This window comes from Abramis brama (assembly GCF_963993115.1).
Source record: "Abramis brama genome assembly, chromosome: 1".
NCBI classification, from domain to species: domain Eukaryota; kingdom Metazoa; phylum Chordata; class Actinopteri; order Cypriniformes; family Leuciscidae; genus Abramis; species Abramis brama.
In genome coordinates this window covers 51,747,077-51,763,055 of record NC_139963.1, presented here as the reverse complement: position 1 = coordinate 51,763,055, position 15,979 = coordinate 51,747,077, and the positions used below count along the sequence as shown (strand labels likewise).

Below are 15,979 nucleotides of genomic sequence, written 5' to 3'. Positions count from 1 at the left end.
TATAAAACCACCAGGCTGCTGCAATCAACACTCTTTAAACTTTAGTCCTCTGTTGTAATTCGCTTTGGATAAAAGCATCTGCTAAATGACTAATTGTGAATGTGTTTAGTCTTTCATGTCAAATGATGATTACGTCAAAACATAACCAACAACATCTGATCATCTTTTCTCTTTGTTCATCTGTCAGTTATAACTCAGATACAACTGCCAAACAAAATCTAAAGTTAAAGGGATAGTTCACTTTGAAATTAAATTTTGGTATGTTTTAGCTTACCTGAAGGGCATCCAAGATGGAGGTGTCTTTTTTTCCGCAGTAGTTTCAATTTTGATATTTTTAGGTCAAACAATTCTTCATTCGTCAGTCATATAATGCAGATATATGGATCCCGACTCAAAGAGCATGCACACACTCTAAAAACTGCTGGGTTGTGTTAACCCAATTTTGGGTCAAATATGGTCTAGGTAAGCTAAAACATACCAAAATTTAATTTCAAAGTGAACTAACCCTTTAATAGTTTAAGGGTCAAGAGCCCAACTAAAGCAAACACTGATCACCATAATGGTAACTTAAAATTAGATTTTCTTCTTTGGTGATTCTGCTTGTTAAAGAGCACCTATTATGGCATTTAAAATGTTCCTAATATTGTTTTAGAAGTCCCCAACAACAGTTTTGCATGTATGCAATGACAAAAAACACTTTAGTTTTCTTATAATATGCATTTATTGTTACCTGTTTTGACCGCGATTCTCAAATGATTCGTTTAGTGAATCACTTTTCAAAACCCCGCCTTTACGTGACGCTAATCTGCGGTGATTGGTCCGATGACCCAGTCAAATGTTAGCAGTGTTTACAGAGATAATACTTATATTGTTTAACACGGCGTACAATGATGCTTTTATCAATTAAATTGTGTTATAATAATGATTAAAGTGCACTGCTTTGTAGTTTGTAGTAAAAAATTAAAAATAAGATAAGGAATTTAATGTTATGTTAGTGAGCATAGCCCAGAGATATTGTAAAAGCCAGTGATGGGAATAACGGCATTACTTTTTCCAGTAACGAGTAATCTAATTGATTACTCTTCTCATCTTAATAACGCCGTTACCGTTACTGCCAAAAAATGCGGCGCGTTACTATAACAACTGATGAAGCTGTTTTTTTTTCATCAGACCAACTAGATCTCTGAGCGAGAGGCAAATACTTTTTCTTACTGTTCTTCCTTGGTTAGTGGACAGAGCACGAGACAAGCGCATAAATGCTGACGATTGGCTAAGGTAGAGTAAAATTTCATTGTAAGCCAATCAGAGGTAGAGTTGGCCGGGTGTTCGAAAGCACGCATAGTAATGATGGGCATTCGGCTCTTTTGACTCAGCTCACTGAAAAGAGCCGGCTCTTTTGGCTCACAAACGGCTCTTTAAATGACTTTGACTATAATATTTAAATTTTTATTACATAATTATTTAATTTCTATAGGCTAAATTTGTAAAAATAGAGTCGGCTCTTCAGATATGCGAGCCAGCTCCCGACGTTCACCTAAAAGAGCCGGCTCTTAGAGTCGGCTCATTCGCGAATCGCGAACGACCCATCAAAAGCTCATTCGCGAACAAGTCGATCCATCATCACTAACGCTCATGAATTGCGAACGACCCATCATAACGCAGAGTCGGACAGGACAGGACACACAAGGAACAACACAAGCCAGTCAGTCAACGAGAGACAGGTATCAAACGTTCCAAAACATCTATTGTGTTATTTGCATTGATCCACTATATAAACATAATATCTACATACATGGCATTTGATTGGAGGCTAGTCTCACTTTGTCCCATAGCAACATTTTTTTTTTTTTTTGATGTGTGTACAATGTTTCATGTTTCTGTTAATAATGTATTGTATTAAGTGTACATTTCATTATAATATTCAGATTTATCATAAATAATTGAACATGCACATGTATTTTAAGTTCTGTTAAAGAGGGGTAGAGGTGGGGTCACAATTGAGCATTTAAAATTTAATTTTACTTGGAAGTAACGCAATAGTTACTTTCTTAAGTAACTAGTTACTTTTAAAATTTGTAACTGAGTAACTAATTTAGTTACTTTTTGGAAGAAGTAACTAGTAACTGTAACTAATTACTTAGTAATTACAGCACAATCAGTCTTTGTTTGCGCTAGCCTGATGGATAAACACAACGTTTTAAAAATAATGCAGTACTACGAGGTATTACTCTATTCTTTAAGACAACTCCGAAAACAACGACAAACACTTCACATATCTCAATACAACTGTCATTGAAGACCTAGAAGCTAAACGGTGCTTACAGAACAAACAAAATAATTATTAAGCATGCTACATAAAACATAAAAGCAACAATTATTAATAACACTTACAGGTTGCAAATAATAATATTCAAATAACTTGACAAGTTGACGTCATCTAGTCAGAGAAAAAGCTTCGGTCTTCTAACGATTCATAAAAATGACTCGGAGTCGACTCTTACTTTTGAAAGACAATAACTTTATATACGGTGCACTTTCATATTCAAAACTTTGCAGGATGTTTTTGTTCACTTAGATCTATGTTACACACTACATGAAAGGTAAATTTCGAAATTCCATGATAGGTGCTCTTTAACATCAGGTGTCTTCAATAATACTCAATCATCAGTACTACTTAATTATCTCATTAATTTTAACACTCTTCAGTGTTCATTTAACACTCAAATTTTAACACTTTAACCCTTTGAGTGTGGAGTCAAATAAACTCCCAGGAGAGTTAATTTAACACTGGAGTTTTTGCTGTGTAGGATAACATTCTCTAAAAACATCCTCAAAATGTTACAGTTAAAACGTTATATCTTAGTTTACATTTAACCTTATTGAAACATTATTTGGAATGAGAAAACATCCTCAAAACATTCTTTGAACATTACATTCAAATGTTTTCTTTAAGACATTAACCAAACTTGTAGGGAATGTGCAACGTTCTGAGAACGTTCCCTGCTAGCTGGGATGTAATGTTTTAATGTCCAAATAAATGTGAGCACTGTGCATTTGTACTAGACGATAGGCATGGATAATTTTTAAATCCATAAAACAACTAATTTTACATTCTGGCAACAATACATTATGAAAAACATAACATTTTACATTATGTGCTGTTGACTTCCGCCTTGTTCACATTCTTGCACATGGGGATTCAAAAGAGAACTTTTGTTTTCCTTTTTAATTTAGGTATGATACAACTGTTGCAATTGTTTATTTTGACAACTAATATATAAAGTTAAAATTTTTTTTTACTAACTCTGAATTGTTTGAAGAGTTCATTGACTATATAAAACACACTGAAGGCTGAATAATCTTTGGACTACAGTATTATCTGCATGTTATCTCATCCATGAAGATGCAACAATGTAGAACAAGCTATTGGAGATTTTGAGAACCAGAACCAAGCTAACTGAGCAAGCTGAACTTTAGCTGTTAGTAGTGTGTGCCCTTTTATTACTATTTAATTAATTTTAATTTGAGGTGGTGGGTAAAAATAAAAAAATATATAAAATTCACTCAGTATTCCATGATTCCCAATTCACTACTATCTCAATTACATTAAGCACAAATTAACTTTATTCAGTTGTGTAGGCACTAAAACAGTCCAACATTATAGTCAAATAATTTTTTTATGATAAAATAATTAAGATTTCTGTGCCACCCCTTGCCTGGCCACCCCTATGAAAAAAAGCCTGGCTCCACTACTGGCAACAATTAACTTGCTGCTGGATCTATCAATAAAATATCACTAATAAATATGTCACAGTAACAGTCACAGCACTCAGGACTTATTTTTTTTTTACTTTTCTATTGTATTGCTGTCAAATCATTTAATGACTTACAGTTTGGGCGATTGAGATCTGGACTATGACTTCCCACTACAAAACAAAAGAAAACAAACTGTTTGTGAATCTAGGTAAGATGCGCTGCATGACTAAAATGATTCAGAATACGCTGTTATTCCAAAACTCACGTTTCTCCTCTCCTCTCATAGTCGAAATCCATCGTATGTCTGGAAAAGACCAAACAACAGCACGAAATAATCACTAAAATAATGCAAACACAACTATAAAGTACAATTGAAGGCCTATATCTCTGTGTTAATATGCGTAAACCGTGTTTTGTTTTGGCCTTGCTTGCTATTAATAGCCTACCTTTAGAATAGCTAAACTTAAGTCGCAGCGTTTAATGATTAAAGTGAGACGCTTATTATGATGGGTCATTAAAGACAGTTTTAACATGCTAACATACTTTATTCAAACCTTACCAGAACTATAAGCCATTTTGTCAAAGCGTTGGTGATATTTTCTAAGTCGAAACTTATGAACATACCATACCGTCTGTGGAACACACATGAATGCCAATGCATGCGGCCCCTTGTGGAGGCTTTTAAAACACATCGACAGATTCTACAGCGTAGGCCTACTTAAAAATAACTAAATATTCGCTAATATATATATATATATATATATATATATATATATTGTGGCTGTCTTGAGGCGTTCAGCTGATCTGCGGTCAAATAAACATGCAATTTAAATATGCTAAATTGTTATTGGCAGGTACCATCTAAGCAAAATGCACCAATGGTTAATTTATCGATTTTAAAATGATCTCAGCTTAAAAATAGCTAATAAATGGCTAACGCACACTAACGCTACTGCTGCACTTCCAACAAAATGTAAGTTGGAATTCTTATAATTCAGACACCAAATCAGAGAGTCAATGAATTAAAAGAAAAATAGTAACATGACTCAAACCTGTTAAGAGGTTTAATGTCTCATCTGTGTCTTACTCATAGAGGAACTCAGATTTCAGTCTCTCATGAAAAATCAGAAAAGAGGAAATGTAAAGACAAGCCAATGTGCTTACTTTAATACGGCAGGTATTTACTATGGTAAAGCTTTCAGTCCAGTTTGCCACATGAGAGTGTACCAGATATTTAAGGGATGTCAGTCATTAATCCAGTTGTCACACCAGAATTACTGAAGTGTGTGTGAACAGAACCGGATTAAGCACTAAAAGGTGAATCGGCAACTGAATTCAGCTGCCATACGGAGTATATATTGTATATATCCTGCATGTGGACTATAATAAAAAATATTATAATCAAATGAAGAACTGTTGACTATGAATTTGGTCTTCTGCTTCACTCTATTTTGACCAAAAACCATAACACAAACAAGCCTGATTTCTGATTAAGATTTCTTCCTAGTGTGGATTGTCATGTCAAAATTCACTGTAAAATTGGTGAGTTTACCTAGAATTTCTCTGAAAACAGATCGCCTTAAATTTAGCAAGTAAATTACCTAGTCATTTTTCAGTGTCTTGCATAAATATGCGTATACGGTGAACTGTATGAGAACTTTCTATACTCATGTATCACAGTCATCATCAGTGTGCTGAACTTCAATGTCACATTGTGTCTCAATGTTGTCTGTGTCCATCAGGAGCAGAAAGATCTACTGACATTCAGAGGTGGACAGTAACAAAGTACATTTACTTGAGTACTGTACTTAAGTACACTTTTTGAGTATCTGTACTTTACTTGAGTATTATTTTTTCTGGAAACTTTTTACTTTAACTTCACTACATTTGAAAGACAAATATCGTACTTTTTACTCCACTACAATTCTGTCAAGGTCCTTGAGTAGAAAGTAACATCAGTCAATGCATGATTTTGGTCGCAGAGATTGCATTTTGGTTGGAAATGAAAGTCGGGTTGACGTCAGAACCCTGCATCTGATTGACATCAGAACCTGACGTCAGATTGACGTTGGATATTGATTGAAAATAAAAGTCGGGTTGACGTCAGAACCCGACTGATGTTGGTTTCTGACGTCAACCCGATTTTCATTTTCAACCACAATACAACGTTTGTCCAACGTTGCAACGTCAGTCTGACATTGGATTCTGACATAAACCTGATTTTCATTTTCAACGTTGGGTTTGGTTTTCTAAATGCGAATTTTGTCACTTTTTTGGAGCACACTAGCTTATAGATAACAATAAGGCTAACATATTCATACTAAAAGCCAAACATTTTTAAATAGGGCACTATTTAAGGGGACAGCCATTTGGGTGTCCGAAACCATTGTGGACGTTATTGAGTGCACTTATTTAATCTCACATTCAATCCCACTACTGGAACTGTGTTCTTGAAATAAATTTGATATTGACAAGAGGGTAGGTATGCAGGCATAGATTCAGAGGCATACGGTACTTTAAGTATTACATACAACAATGCAACAATAATAAAACAATGCATTGACATTTACTTTTTACTTTTGATACTTAAGTACTTTTAAAAATGAGTACTTCTGTACTTTTACTTAAGTAAAAATAGGTCTTTGCAACTTTTACTTGTAACGGAGTAATATTTGACCAGTAGTATCTATACTTTCACTCAAGTAAGGAAGTTGTGTACTTCGTCCACCTCTGCTGACATTACAGTATTTTCCCAACAACAAAGATAAAAACAAAGGGCGTCATTTACTACAAAAAGGTTTAATCTTGCATGAATAAAACAGACAAATACACATTAAATAAGGAGATTCAGAGTGAAGTGTGTGTGTGTGTGTGTGTGCTGCCCTCATGTGGACAAACACCAGACCTGCAGGATGAAACCAAACCTCCACTATAAACCAGAGCAGAACACGAACACACACACACACACACACACACACACACACACACACACACACACACACACACACACACACACACACACACACACACACACGAGGAGACCTGTGCTGTGAACACTGATGTGACACACAGATGATCATGTGATCTGAGTGTGTGTGTGTGTGTGTGTGCGTGTGTGTGTGTGTGTGTGTGCGTGTGTGCGTAGGTCAGTCGGTGATGATGAGCTCGTCGCAGCCCCAGTCCTCATAACTGCCGTCAGGAAGATACCGGCGGATGATGATGGGGATCTTCCTGCTCCTGAGGGACAGTTAAACACACACATCAATAACACGCTTTATCAGTGTGTTTTGTCCATACAATGAAAGTCAATGGGGTCCAATGTTCTCAATGACTAAACACACACACACACACACACACAAACAAGAAACACACACACACACACACACAACAGATGAGAAACACAAACACACACACACGGCAGTTCACATTTAAATGTATTCATTTATCAGACGCTTTTCTACAACGAGCGCTTCATCCTAACAGATCCAGTCAATAAGTCGTGCATCTCTGATGTGTGTGTGTGTGTGTGTGTGTGTGTGTGTGTGTGTGTGTGTATGTATGTGTGTCGTACTTGAGCTCCTTCATGGCGATCTGCAGTGGATCCGTCTCTCCTTCCAGCTCCACCATCACTGGCGCGCACATCCTGTCACACAGGAAGTGATGTCACTGAGCATATGCTGTCACACAGGAAGTGATGTCACTGAGCACCACTGCAGCACTAGCACAGCAAACCCAGTCCTGCCAAGCTTGAGCACCATCAGTGTGAGACGGGACACACACAAACACACGCCTATCTTCATAATTATAGTTCTCTTACGAGAGGTTCTCTCGTACTGCGTAGACTTACGCTAGGGGAAAATCCTTTTCCACGAGATATTGAAGCCAAAAATTATCCTTAATTTTGTATTAATGTTAAACGCGTTGTGGCAGCATACAGACATAGGCAAGACGGCTCGCGCGCCTATTGGCTGGTCTGCTGGCAACTGCATGAGCCTATCGAGCGAGGCATAGCGGCCTAGTCAGACCCAATGGGGGTGCTTCGCGCCCTCTGCGTCACGTCCCGCCGAAACTGGCGTGGCTTAGGCCTATAAATACAGCTTGCAGGCGACAGATATGTTTTTTTCATAGTCGAAGCAACCAGAGCGTGTGCATGCACGGCAAGGTACGCAGTACTCGTTCCCTCTCTAGAGAGAACCGAGGTTACGTGAGTAACCGAGTACGTTCTCTTAGAGAGGTTCTCTCGTACTGCGTAGACTTACGCTAGGAGACCCACTGCCAGACGCCGTGCGTGCCAGGATCTGACACCATAGACCCGAGGGCGAAAGCCCGGAGTTCATATAGTGCACAATCACCCAGTGGACTCACAAGGAATCCGGGAAGAGGAGGGGGGTTAGCCACGCTCTTCCATACATAGCAGCGTCGTGTAGACGCAAGGCACAACAGACAGGGCGGGTTACGGCCTGTACTGATAGTAAAAGCGGGACTTATTATGGTTTTGTCAGAGCATTTTTTCTCCTGTCGATGAGCGGGCTACTATACACAACACAAAATAATTTAATTAGGAGGTGTTACAGTACTTTTTGTATTTCTCTGCAGCAGATGTTTTCAACCTCCGTTGGCATTTTGTCACAGTTACCACATGTACACCTATAAAACATAATCAAAACTCGTGCTCACGTGTAACTAAGGTAGGAATAAACAATGCACTTATTTTAAAAATTCAACAACACCATCGTTAATTCGACAGATGGACAAAACCATAAGACCATAATTATAAAACCATAATTTTTGGCTTCAATATCTCGTGGAAAAGGATTTTCCCCTAGCGTAAGTCTACGCAGTACTCGTTCCCTCTCTAGAGAGAACCGAAGTTACGTGAGTAACCGAGTACGTTTTCTTCTAAAGTTATTAATTTGACCCAAATCAAAGATTTCACTGCACTGACTACATTATGAGATACAGTGAAAGTCACTTTTTTCACATTATTTTTCATGATTCATATTGCATTGCATAATGTGAACTGGTCAACTAGTCTAAAATTAGGAAACCCCTAGAAAACAGTAAAAACACCAACACACAGGAACATTGTTGTGTGCACATGCGATTCATTTTAAATAGGCTACTTGACTTATTACTCCAATATCCAAATATAATCCTAAATCCCACAGAAAGAAGGGTTTATATTTGTAAAGTACAGATTTGCATTTGATCATTGCACATTATAAACAGGACACTCATTAGCTGAATCAATGTTAGCCAATACAAACATATTTTTAGAAAACATTGAGTTCACATTGAATAAACAGGACCAATAATAGCAAAACGAGTCCCTTATATTCAAAAAGAATATCAAGTATAAACGCGTCCATCATTTAATGAATAAAAATTAAAAAAAAATGGATGAATAATACAAAATGCTTTGACATAAAAAAACAAGCAAGAACAAAATTTAAAGCTAGCACATACGTATCATAGCAGGCAAAGTGTCTCAACTGAAAAAGCCGCTGCGCTGCCAAAACACTCTCGGGCGCTCACAGCTAGGCGTTTTCTGCAGAGCGCCTAGCGTTTCAGATGGCTGAAAATGCTTTGGTGGAACTGCGGCCTTAAAGAGACATGCACTGAAACGGGTCGCTGTGAGCAGAGCTGTTTTTGAGGAGGTAAAGGGAGTTGTTTTACACAACCATTGAGGAATTTTAACCAAAGTGTGTTACAAACTTTACATGGAGACCCTAAAGAATCAAACCAACTTGTGGAGAATGGGCATCCGATGACCCCTTTAATACAGTAACTTCTGTAAATTGTAAAATTCTTTCACTCAAACTACTTCCCTCTATTTTTGAAAACCGTCCCGGCCTGTGAAAAAGAGAAAGAGAAGAGGAAAGCGAGTGGGGCACTGCGGCTAAACTGAAGTTAAGTTTAATACGTCAGCTGAAATCGCGTCATGGCTTAGATCGCCTTCAGCTCGGGCCTGGATCCAGTCGCTTTGTTATGTGGCCTCCAAAACCAAATAAGTTTTGCAAACTTTTTAGGAGACGCTGTTCTTCATTATGATCGTCTTTTGATTGCGGGGGATTTTAATATCCACATTTGTTGCGAGTCAAATTCCTTGGCCAAGGATTTTACTAAAATCTGATTGATTCTTTCGATTTCACTCAAGTGCTAAATGTTCAACTCATAAACAGGGCCACACATTAGACCTTGTGTTGTTGTTGCATGGTATTTCGATCTGTGAACTCGAAATCTTTCTGACCATATGCCTGTTGCATACTTTCTCCTTTCCAAATGAAGTTTCAAAAACATTGAGGGTTTCGCAGCAGATTCGTACCTTTAGTCCTTCTTCTAGTGATGATTTTTGTCTTGAATCCCTTTCAAAATTGCTTAATGTTGACGAACATCTTATGTTATTCAATTCCATTAGTAATGAAATAATGAATTCTGTGGCTCCACTAAGAGGAAAAAGGCAAAATTCTAAAGCTGAACCTTGGGTAACCAGCACCACACTTGAACTTGAACAAAAGGCGGGCTTGTCGTAGAGTTGAACGAAAGTGGAAAAAAGACAAATTACAAGTGTCTTATGAAATACTATGTGAGTCACTCATTAGATACCAAAAGTTAGTCAAAGCTGCAAAATCTCAGTATTTTTTTTTTAACATTATAGCACAAAACTCCCATAAACCTAAAATGCTTTCTACTATTTTAAATTCGGGTTGTGAGTCCTGTGAGTGCTGTCTGCTTTAATGAATCAGCTGCAGAGTCATTTGGAGTTAAATAGTGTTTTTGAAGAATTCCAATCTGGGTTTAGAAAATATCACAGTATTGAGTCAGCTTTATTAAAAGTTTTTGATGATATTTTATTGTCTGTTGATTCTGTGATACTCTTACTCTTAGATTTAAGCGCTGCCTTTGATAATGTGGACCACAAAATTCTTATCTCACGACTTGAACAATGTGTGAGTATTGAAGGTTGCACTCTAGATTGAAGTCCTGTCTTTTCTTCTTCTGTTTCTGTTTTGGATTATGGAGTCCCTCAGGGCTCCATTCTGGGCCCTGCTCTGTTCTCGTTGTATTTGCTCCCTTTGGGGACTACCTTTTCTAAACATGGGGTGTCATTCCATTTTTACGCTGATGACACCCAAATTTATTTGCCACTAAAGAAAAATGACGAAAAGGGCCTAAGCTCATTGTCCGCATGCTTGTCTGATATTAAGTACTGGTTTTCCAGCTGAGGTCATTGTTTTTGGGACCTCAGGTGTTTCTGTTACTCCTGATGGCAATTTGGGAGATTTGGTCCCCAATGTAAAATATTTTTTATTCTGCTCTTAAATTTGATAAACAGATAAATGCTCACGTTAAATCTATTTTTTTTTTCAATTGAGATTATTATCTAAGGCTAAGAGTTTTTTAACATTTGCAGAGTTTGAGAGAATGATCCATTTGTTCATTTCATCTAGACTTGACTATTGTAATTCTCTTTATAGTGGAATGAGTCAATCCAATATTAGTCGTCTTCAGATGGATGGACTTTTGATTGTCACTAACTGGCCCAATACTGCGCTCGGTGCACTGGCTACAAGTTTGTAATCCGAATTGATTTTAAAATTTTGCTTTTTGCTTTTAAAGCCATGAATGGATTAGCTCCAAACTATCTCTTTGATCTTTTGAAATTAAGTAACTTTTCTAGATCATTAAGGTCATCTCAACGAAGACTGCTGATGGTTCTGAGATCTAGACTTAAAAGGTCCCTTTTTTCGTGTGTTTTTGAAGCTTTGATTGTGTTTACAGTGTGCAATATGACATGTGTTCATGTTTCGCGTGTAAAAAAACAGTATTTTTCACACAATTTACTTATCTGTATACCGCTGTTTTCACTGTCCTAAGAACGGGCTGATGACTTCCTTGTTCTATGAAGTCCCTCCTTGAGAAATACGTAACGAGTTCTGATTGTGCCAGCGGTTCCTGTGTTGTGATTGGACAGCAGCTTAGCGCACGTTGCCCGGAAAGGTCACGCCTCTTACCATAACGTGGAGATGCATGCGCTCAGTGTTATTGTAAACATTTCTTTAATATTACCCTATCAATTTGAGCCGGAATCAGACCCGGAGAAATAGATGAAGAGGATCGATTAGAACCTGTTCAAGCACGACTTGTTTCACAATGGTAAGCTGTTTATTTAGTAGTTGTCATACTTTTACCTTTGGCTGTTACCTTGAATTCGTTAAATTGTAATGTTAAATGTTACAAACTGTTATAAAAGCTTGTGGTATATGGTTTTGTCCATCTGTCGAATTAACGATGGTGTTGTTGAATTTTTAAAATAAGTGCATTTTTTATTCCTACCTTAGTTACACGTGGGCACGAGTTTTGATTAGTAATATATGTTTTATAGGTGTACATGAGGTAACTGTGGCAAAATGCCAACAGAGGTTGAAAACATCTGCTGCAGAGAAATACAAAAAGTACTGTAACACCTCCTAATTAAATTATTTTGTGTTGTGTATAGTTCTTTTGAAATAGTTTTCATCCAAACAATTTTATATAAATACACTTTATTTTCACCATGAATATAGCCTTAAAAGCTGTCATGTTGTGTAAAAGAAATCGTTGCCACTCTACAAACGCAACACTTCCTCTTCTCCGTGGGAGCGCAACAAGACCACGCCCCCTTTTTTGTGTATTCCTGTGGGCGGAGGTTAGTCAAAAAACTGTTCTAGTGACGTCATTAAAGCAGGAAGTAGAGGGATGTAGTCCAAACCGGCCGTTCGCTGTAGGCTTTGAAAGGGGACTTCTGTTAAATAAAATATCTCGCTTGGCATTGAACTTTGAGCTTTATAATTTTACAGGTATTATTTATGCTCTAACAACAACATTACACACTAACTAAAGTTTGAAACATGGGATCACGAAGAACAGGACCTTTAAGATGAGAGGTGGCTGTGCATTTTCTGTTGTTGGTCCAAAATTGTGGAATAGTCTTCCCCTATCCCTAAGACTCTCGTATCCACAGAGTCTGTTTTAAAGGAGAACTTGGTAACTTTTTTAACTTAATAAAACTGTCTAGAAATCATTTGGATGGTTAAACAACCTGTTCTGGTGATATTGGTGACTTTCCCCGCTCCCCCCAGCTTTCCCAGGCGGAAAACCAACCTTGCAACTTGGGGACTACCGTCCCGGCAAGATAGAAATTGGAAGTCTCGTGAGAAGCGAGAACGAGAACGAGCGCGAAACACGAATTGCTTTACGGCAATTCGACATAAACACACACGCATGTATGATGTATTACCAGATTACCCACCTCGGTAGACATAGCTCCACGCGATACAGTTGGCTTGCTCCGATCAAAACAAACGCACATGAGCAGCGGTAGAGAGGGGGAGGAGGCCGCCGCAAGTGAGTTTTTTACGACCGTGTTGTGAAATATACGCCCCCCCACAGCTGTAGGGGGAGCTCGTGGGGATAACATGCGACAACAAAAGGGAAAATCAGCGAAGAAGTGACTAGAGTTCGCTAGAGTTGCCGAGTTCTCCTTTAAATCTAAGTTAAAAACCTCCCTCTTTTTACAGGCTTACAGCTGTCCTTGACTTTAATGTTGAATTAAATTTTTGAAAAATCCCTTTATCATTTGTTTTGCGGGGGTTTTTTTCTTGGTTTTTTAGATATTTATCCTGTTGTACAGCACAATGGACGACAACTACTGTTGCTTTTATTGTGCTATATAAATAAAAGTTGATTGAGTGATACTGTAACGTTACTGTCCTCACTGAAGAAATCAGTCAGACGGCGGGAGTGGAAGAGTTTTAGCGGTCGATTTTCAGTCTCTTTTTAATGATAGGCCTCACACATCTGCCAATCATCCCCGCATGCTATTTGGGGAATGATCCCAGCGCTTTGATTGGTCGAACTCTTCTTCTTCCGCTGTTGCTTGATTTAAGTACAGCGCGTGCACAGGTTTTTGCGTTTAGAGTTTGAGTAAGCTTTGAGTTTATAGTGAAATCGCACCAGCGTACTTAGAGGTCAAAACAGGTTGCGTACAGGTTGGCAGGTCTGCAAACCTCAGCTCTATAGTCCAGCTGTAAACTGAGGTATGTTTGTGCAGGAGGTCAGGGGTCAGAGGTCACTCACGCGATCTGCAGTGCTCGTGTCCCCAGGACTCGTGCGCGCTCGTATTTGGTCATGTACGGTGTGGTGATTCTCTTCTGATTGGCCTGCTGACCTTCACCCGCCGGCAGGATCTGGACGTTCTCCTGGTCCTCCTACACACACACACACACACACACACACACACACACACACACACACACACACACACACACACACACACAACACGTCGTATGAGAAACACACACAAGACTGTCAGAAGAGACTGAAACTAATCAACTGAGAGTGAAATTATGAGTCGAAAAACTAGAGAAACAACATACAATTATCTGAACAATAAATAGTAGCCTGTTTATTTTAACATTAAATATTGTACTTCACTGAAAAGTGAAAATGTCACAATAAAAAAAATCGTAATAGTCCTAAAACATACACTTATTAACCTTTACTGGGACTGAGATTACGAGCTAAAAAGCAACAGAAACTAATATTTTCTTAACAAAATTTACATTACAGTTAACATTTGAAGCACATATAAAACATCTCTAAAACTGCTCTTAAGCATCTGAGAACTGTTGCTCGACTCAGACCTTTTGCAGACACAGAAAGGCTCATGCCTTCATTACAACTGGGTTAGATTACTGTAATGCCTTGCTTTCTGTCCCTCCAGCTAAATCTCAGTATATTCAACATTCTCCTCGTGAACACATCACACCGGTGCTTTCACAGTCGCACTGGCTTCCCATAAATGTGATTATTGATTTTAAAACTCTTATTTTAACATATAAGGCACTAGACGGGACTGAGTATCTATGTGATCTCATTAGCCCTTATACTCCATCACGTTCTCTCTGTTCTGCTGACTCTCTTCTGCTACATCAGCCTTCATGTAAGCTCAAGACTTTATGGGGGAAAGAGGCTCTTCATACAAAGCCCTCAAGCGATGGGATGTGCTTCCTCTTACCATCAGAAACGCACCAGCATCGGGACACTTTAAAAAGCTGATTCAGACACATTTATTTAAGGCTGTTTTTCTTCAATTAGTTGTTGTATTGGCCTTGTTGTTTCTGCTTATTTTACTGTAACGCTTTGGGTTTAAGAAAAGCGCATTACATATAAAATGTATTATTATTTATTATTGTACTAACACAACAATAAGAATAATTTATAAATATACACTCTGCTGTATTGTTATTTTTTATTAATTACAGAATTAAATGCACTATAATGTCTGTAAATAATGTAACAATGCAATAAATAAAATCCTAATATTGGTAAATTAGTCTTAATATAATTTATATAAGGCAAAATACAACGACTTTCCAATTTATTTCGATTTTGACATGAAATTTCAGCCGGAAATCTTGACATTACATTATATGAGTCATGAGATTAGAATACATTAAGAGTTATATTTGCCAGGAAACACTAGTGAGAATATAATCATAATAAAACAGATCTTACATCCTCCACATTCTCCAGATCATCCAGAGGCTCTTCATCTTCAACATCATCAAAGTCTCCGTCATCAAAACTGATCAACAACAACAACCAAACAACAACTGAAGTAACGTTAAATAAACAGACAACAGATCTCACTGTGAACTAACGTTAAACCCTAAACTAGAGATTTACTAAAGCACGATGTAGAGAGTTACGGAGTTACTCGTGTTATAATATCGTTCACAGTTATAATGTTTAAGTTTTATAATAGATATAGCTGCTAAGGATCCTACAGAAATATGATCTCATCGTGTTGTTTTCACACTCACACACTTTAAACTACAGTAGACATTTAGAAACCCCTGTAGCCGACGCGTTTAGAACTCACTTGTCTTCGTTGTCAGACATAATTAGTGTCCTGTGTGTCGTAAAGAAGATTTAATTGTTAATTTCTCCTATAATTTCAGTGTGTTGTTGCGTCTCGCGCAAGACTGCAGGACGAGTCGAAGCGTGGAATGAACTTCCGGCGGTGCTGCAGCTTTCACAGTCCGTGCAGAAACACCAGCGCCACAACACTGACCTTCCCCAAACACTTACACATGGCAATCGATTGCAATCAATCCCCCTTCAAAAAGCAGCTGAAGCCTAACTTTATTTTTATGACACATTTAGACACCTTGTTTGA

The 15,979-nt window shown here is 37.9% G+C and overlaps 2 protein-coding genes across 3 annotated transcripts in view; both read right to left on the bottom strand.

The window, feature by feature from the left end:
• The window catches only part of LOC311087095 (GTPase IMAP family member 8-like), an 88,408-nt gene extending 84,004 nt beyond the window's left edge, over window positions 1–4,404 (bottom strand). Inside the window, exons 1-3 of the mRNA XM_084120338.1 lie at window positions 4,381–4,404; window positions 4,022–4,060; window positions 3,891–3,926 (exon numbers count right to left, since the gene is read on the bottom strand). Coding sequence (XP_083976464.1) covers window positions 3,891–3,926; window positions 4,022–4,040 — 55 coding nt within the window. The 5' untranslated portion in view covers window positions 4,041–4,060; window positions 4,381–4,404. The remainder of the gene's footprint in view (window positions 1–3,890; window positions 3,927–4,021; window positions 4,061–4,380) is intronic.
• A 2,135-nt stretch (window positions 4,405–6,539) lies between these two features.
• polr2f (RNA polymerase II, I and III subunit F) lies at window positions 6,540–15,840 on the bottom strand. 2 transcript variants are annotated; one of them, XR_014607296.1, is made up of 7 exons: window positions 15,683–15,840; window positions 15,316–15,385; window positions 13,876–14,006; window positions 7,328–7,399; window positions 6,900–6,993; window positions 6,779–6,855; window positions 6,540–6,706 (listed from the first exon to the last, which is right to left on the bottom strand). XR_014607296.1 is itself a non-coding variant. In XM_084120864.1 (5 exons), exons 1-5 carry the CDS (start codon window positions 15,700–15,702, stop codon window positions 6,903–6,905), a joined length of 384 nt encoding a protein of 127 aa, XP_083976990.1. In that variant the 5' UTR covers window positions 15,703–15,840; the 3' UTR covers window positions 6,779–6,902. The 2 variants fall into 2 exon arrangements, 1 of the variants encoding a protein (XP_083976990.1); XM_084120864.1 differs by lacking the exon at window positions 6,540–6,706 and having other exon boundaries at window positions 6,779–6,993.
• Window positions 15,841–15,979: the final 139 nt, after the last annotated feature.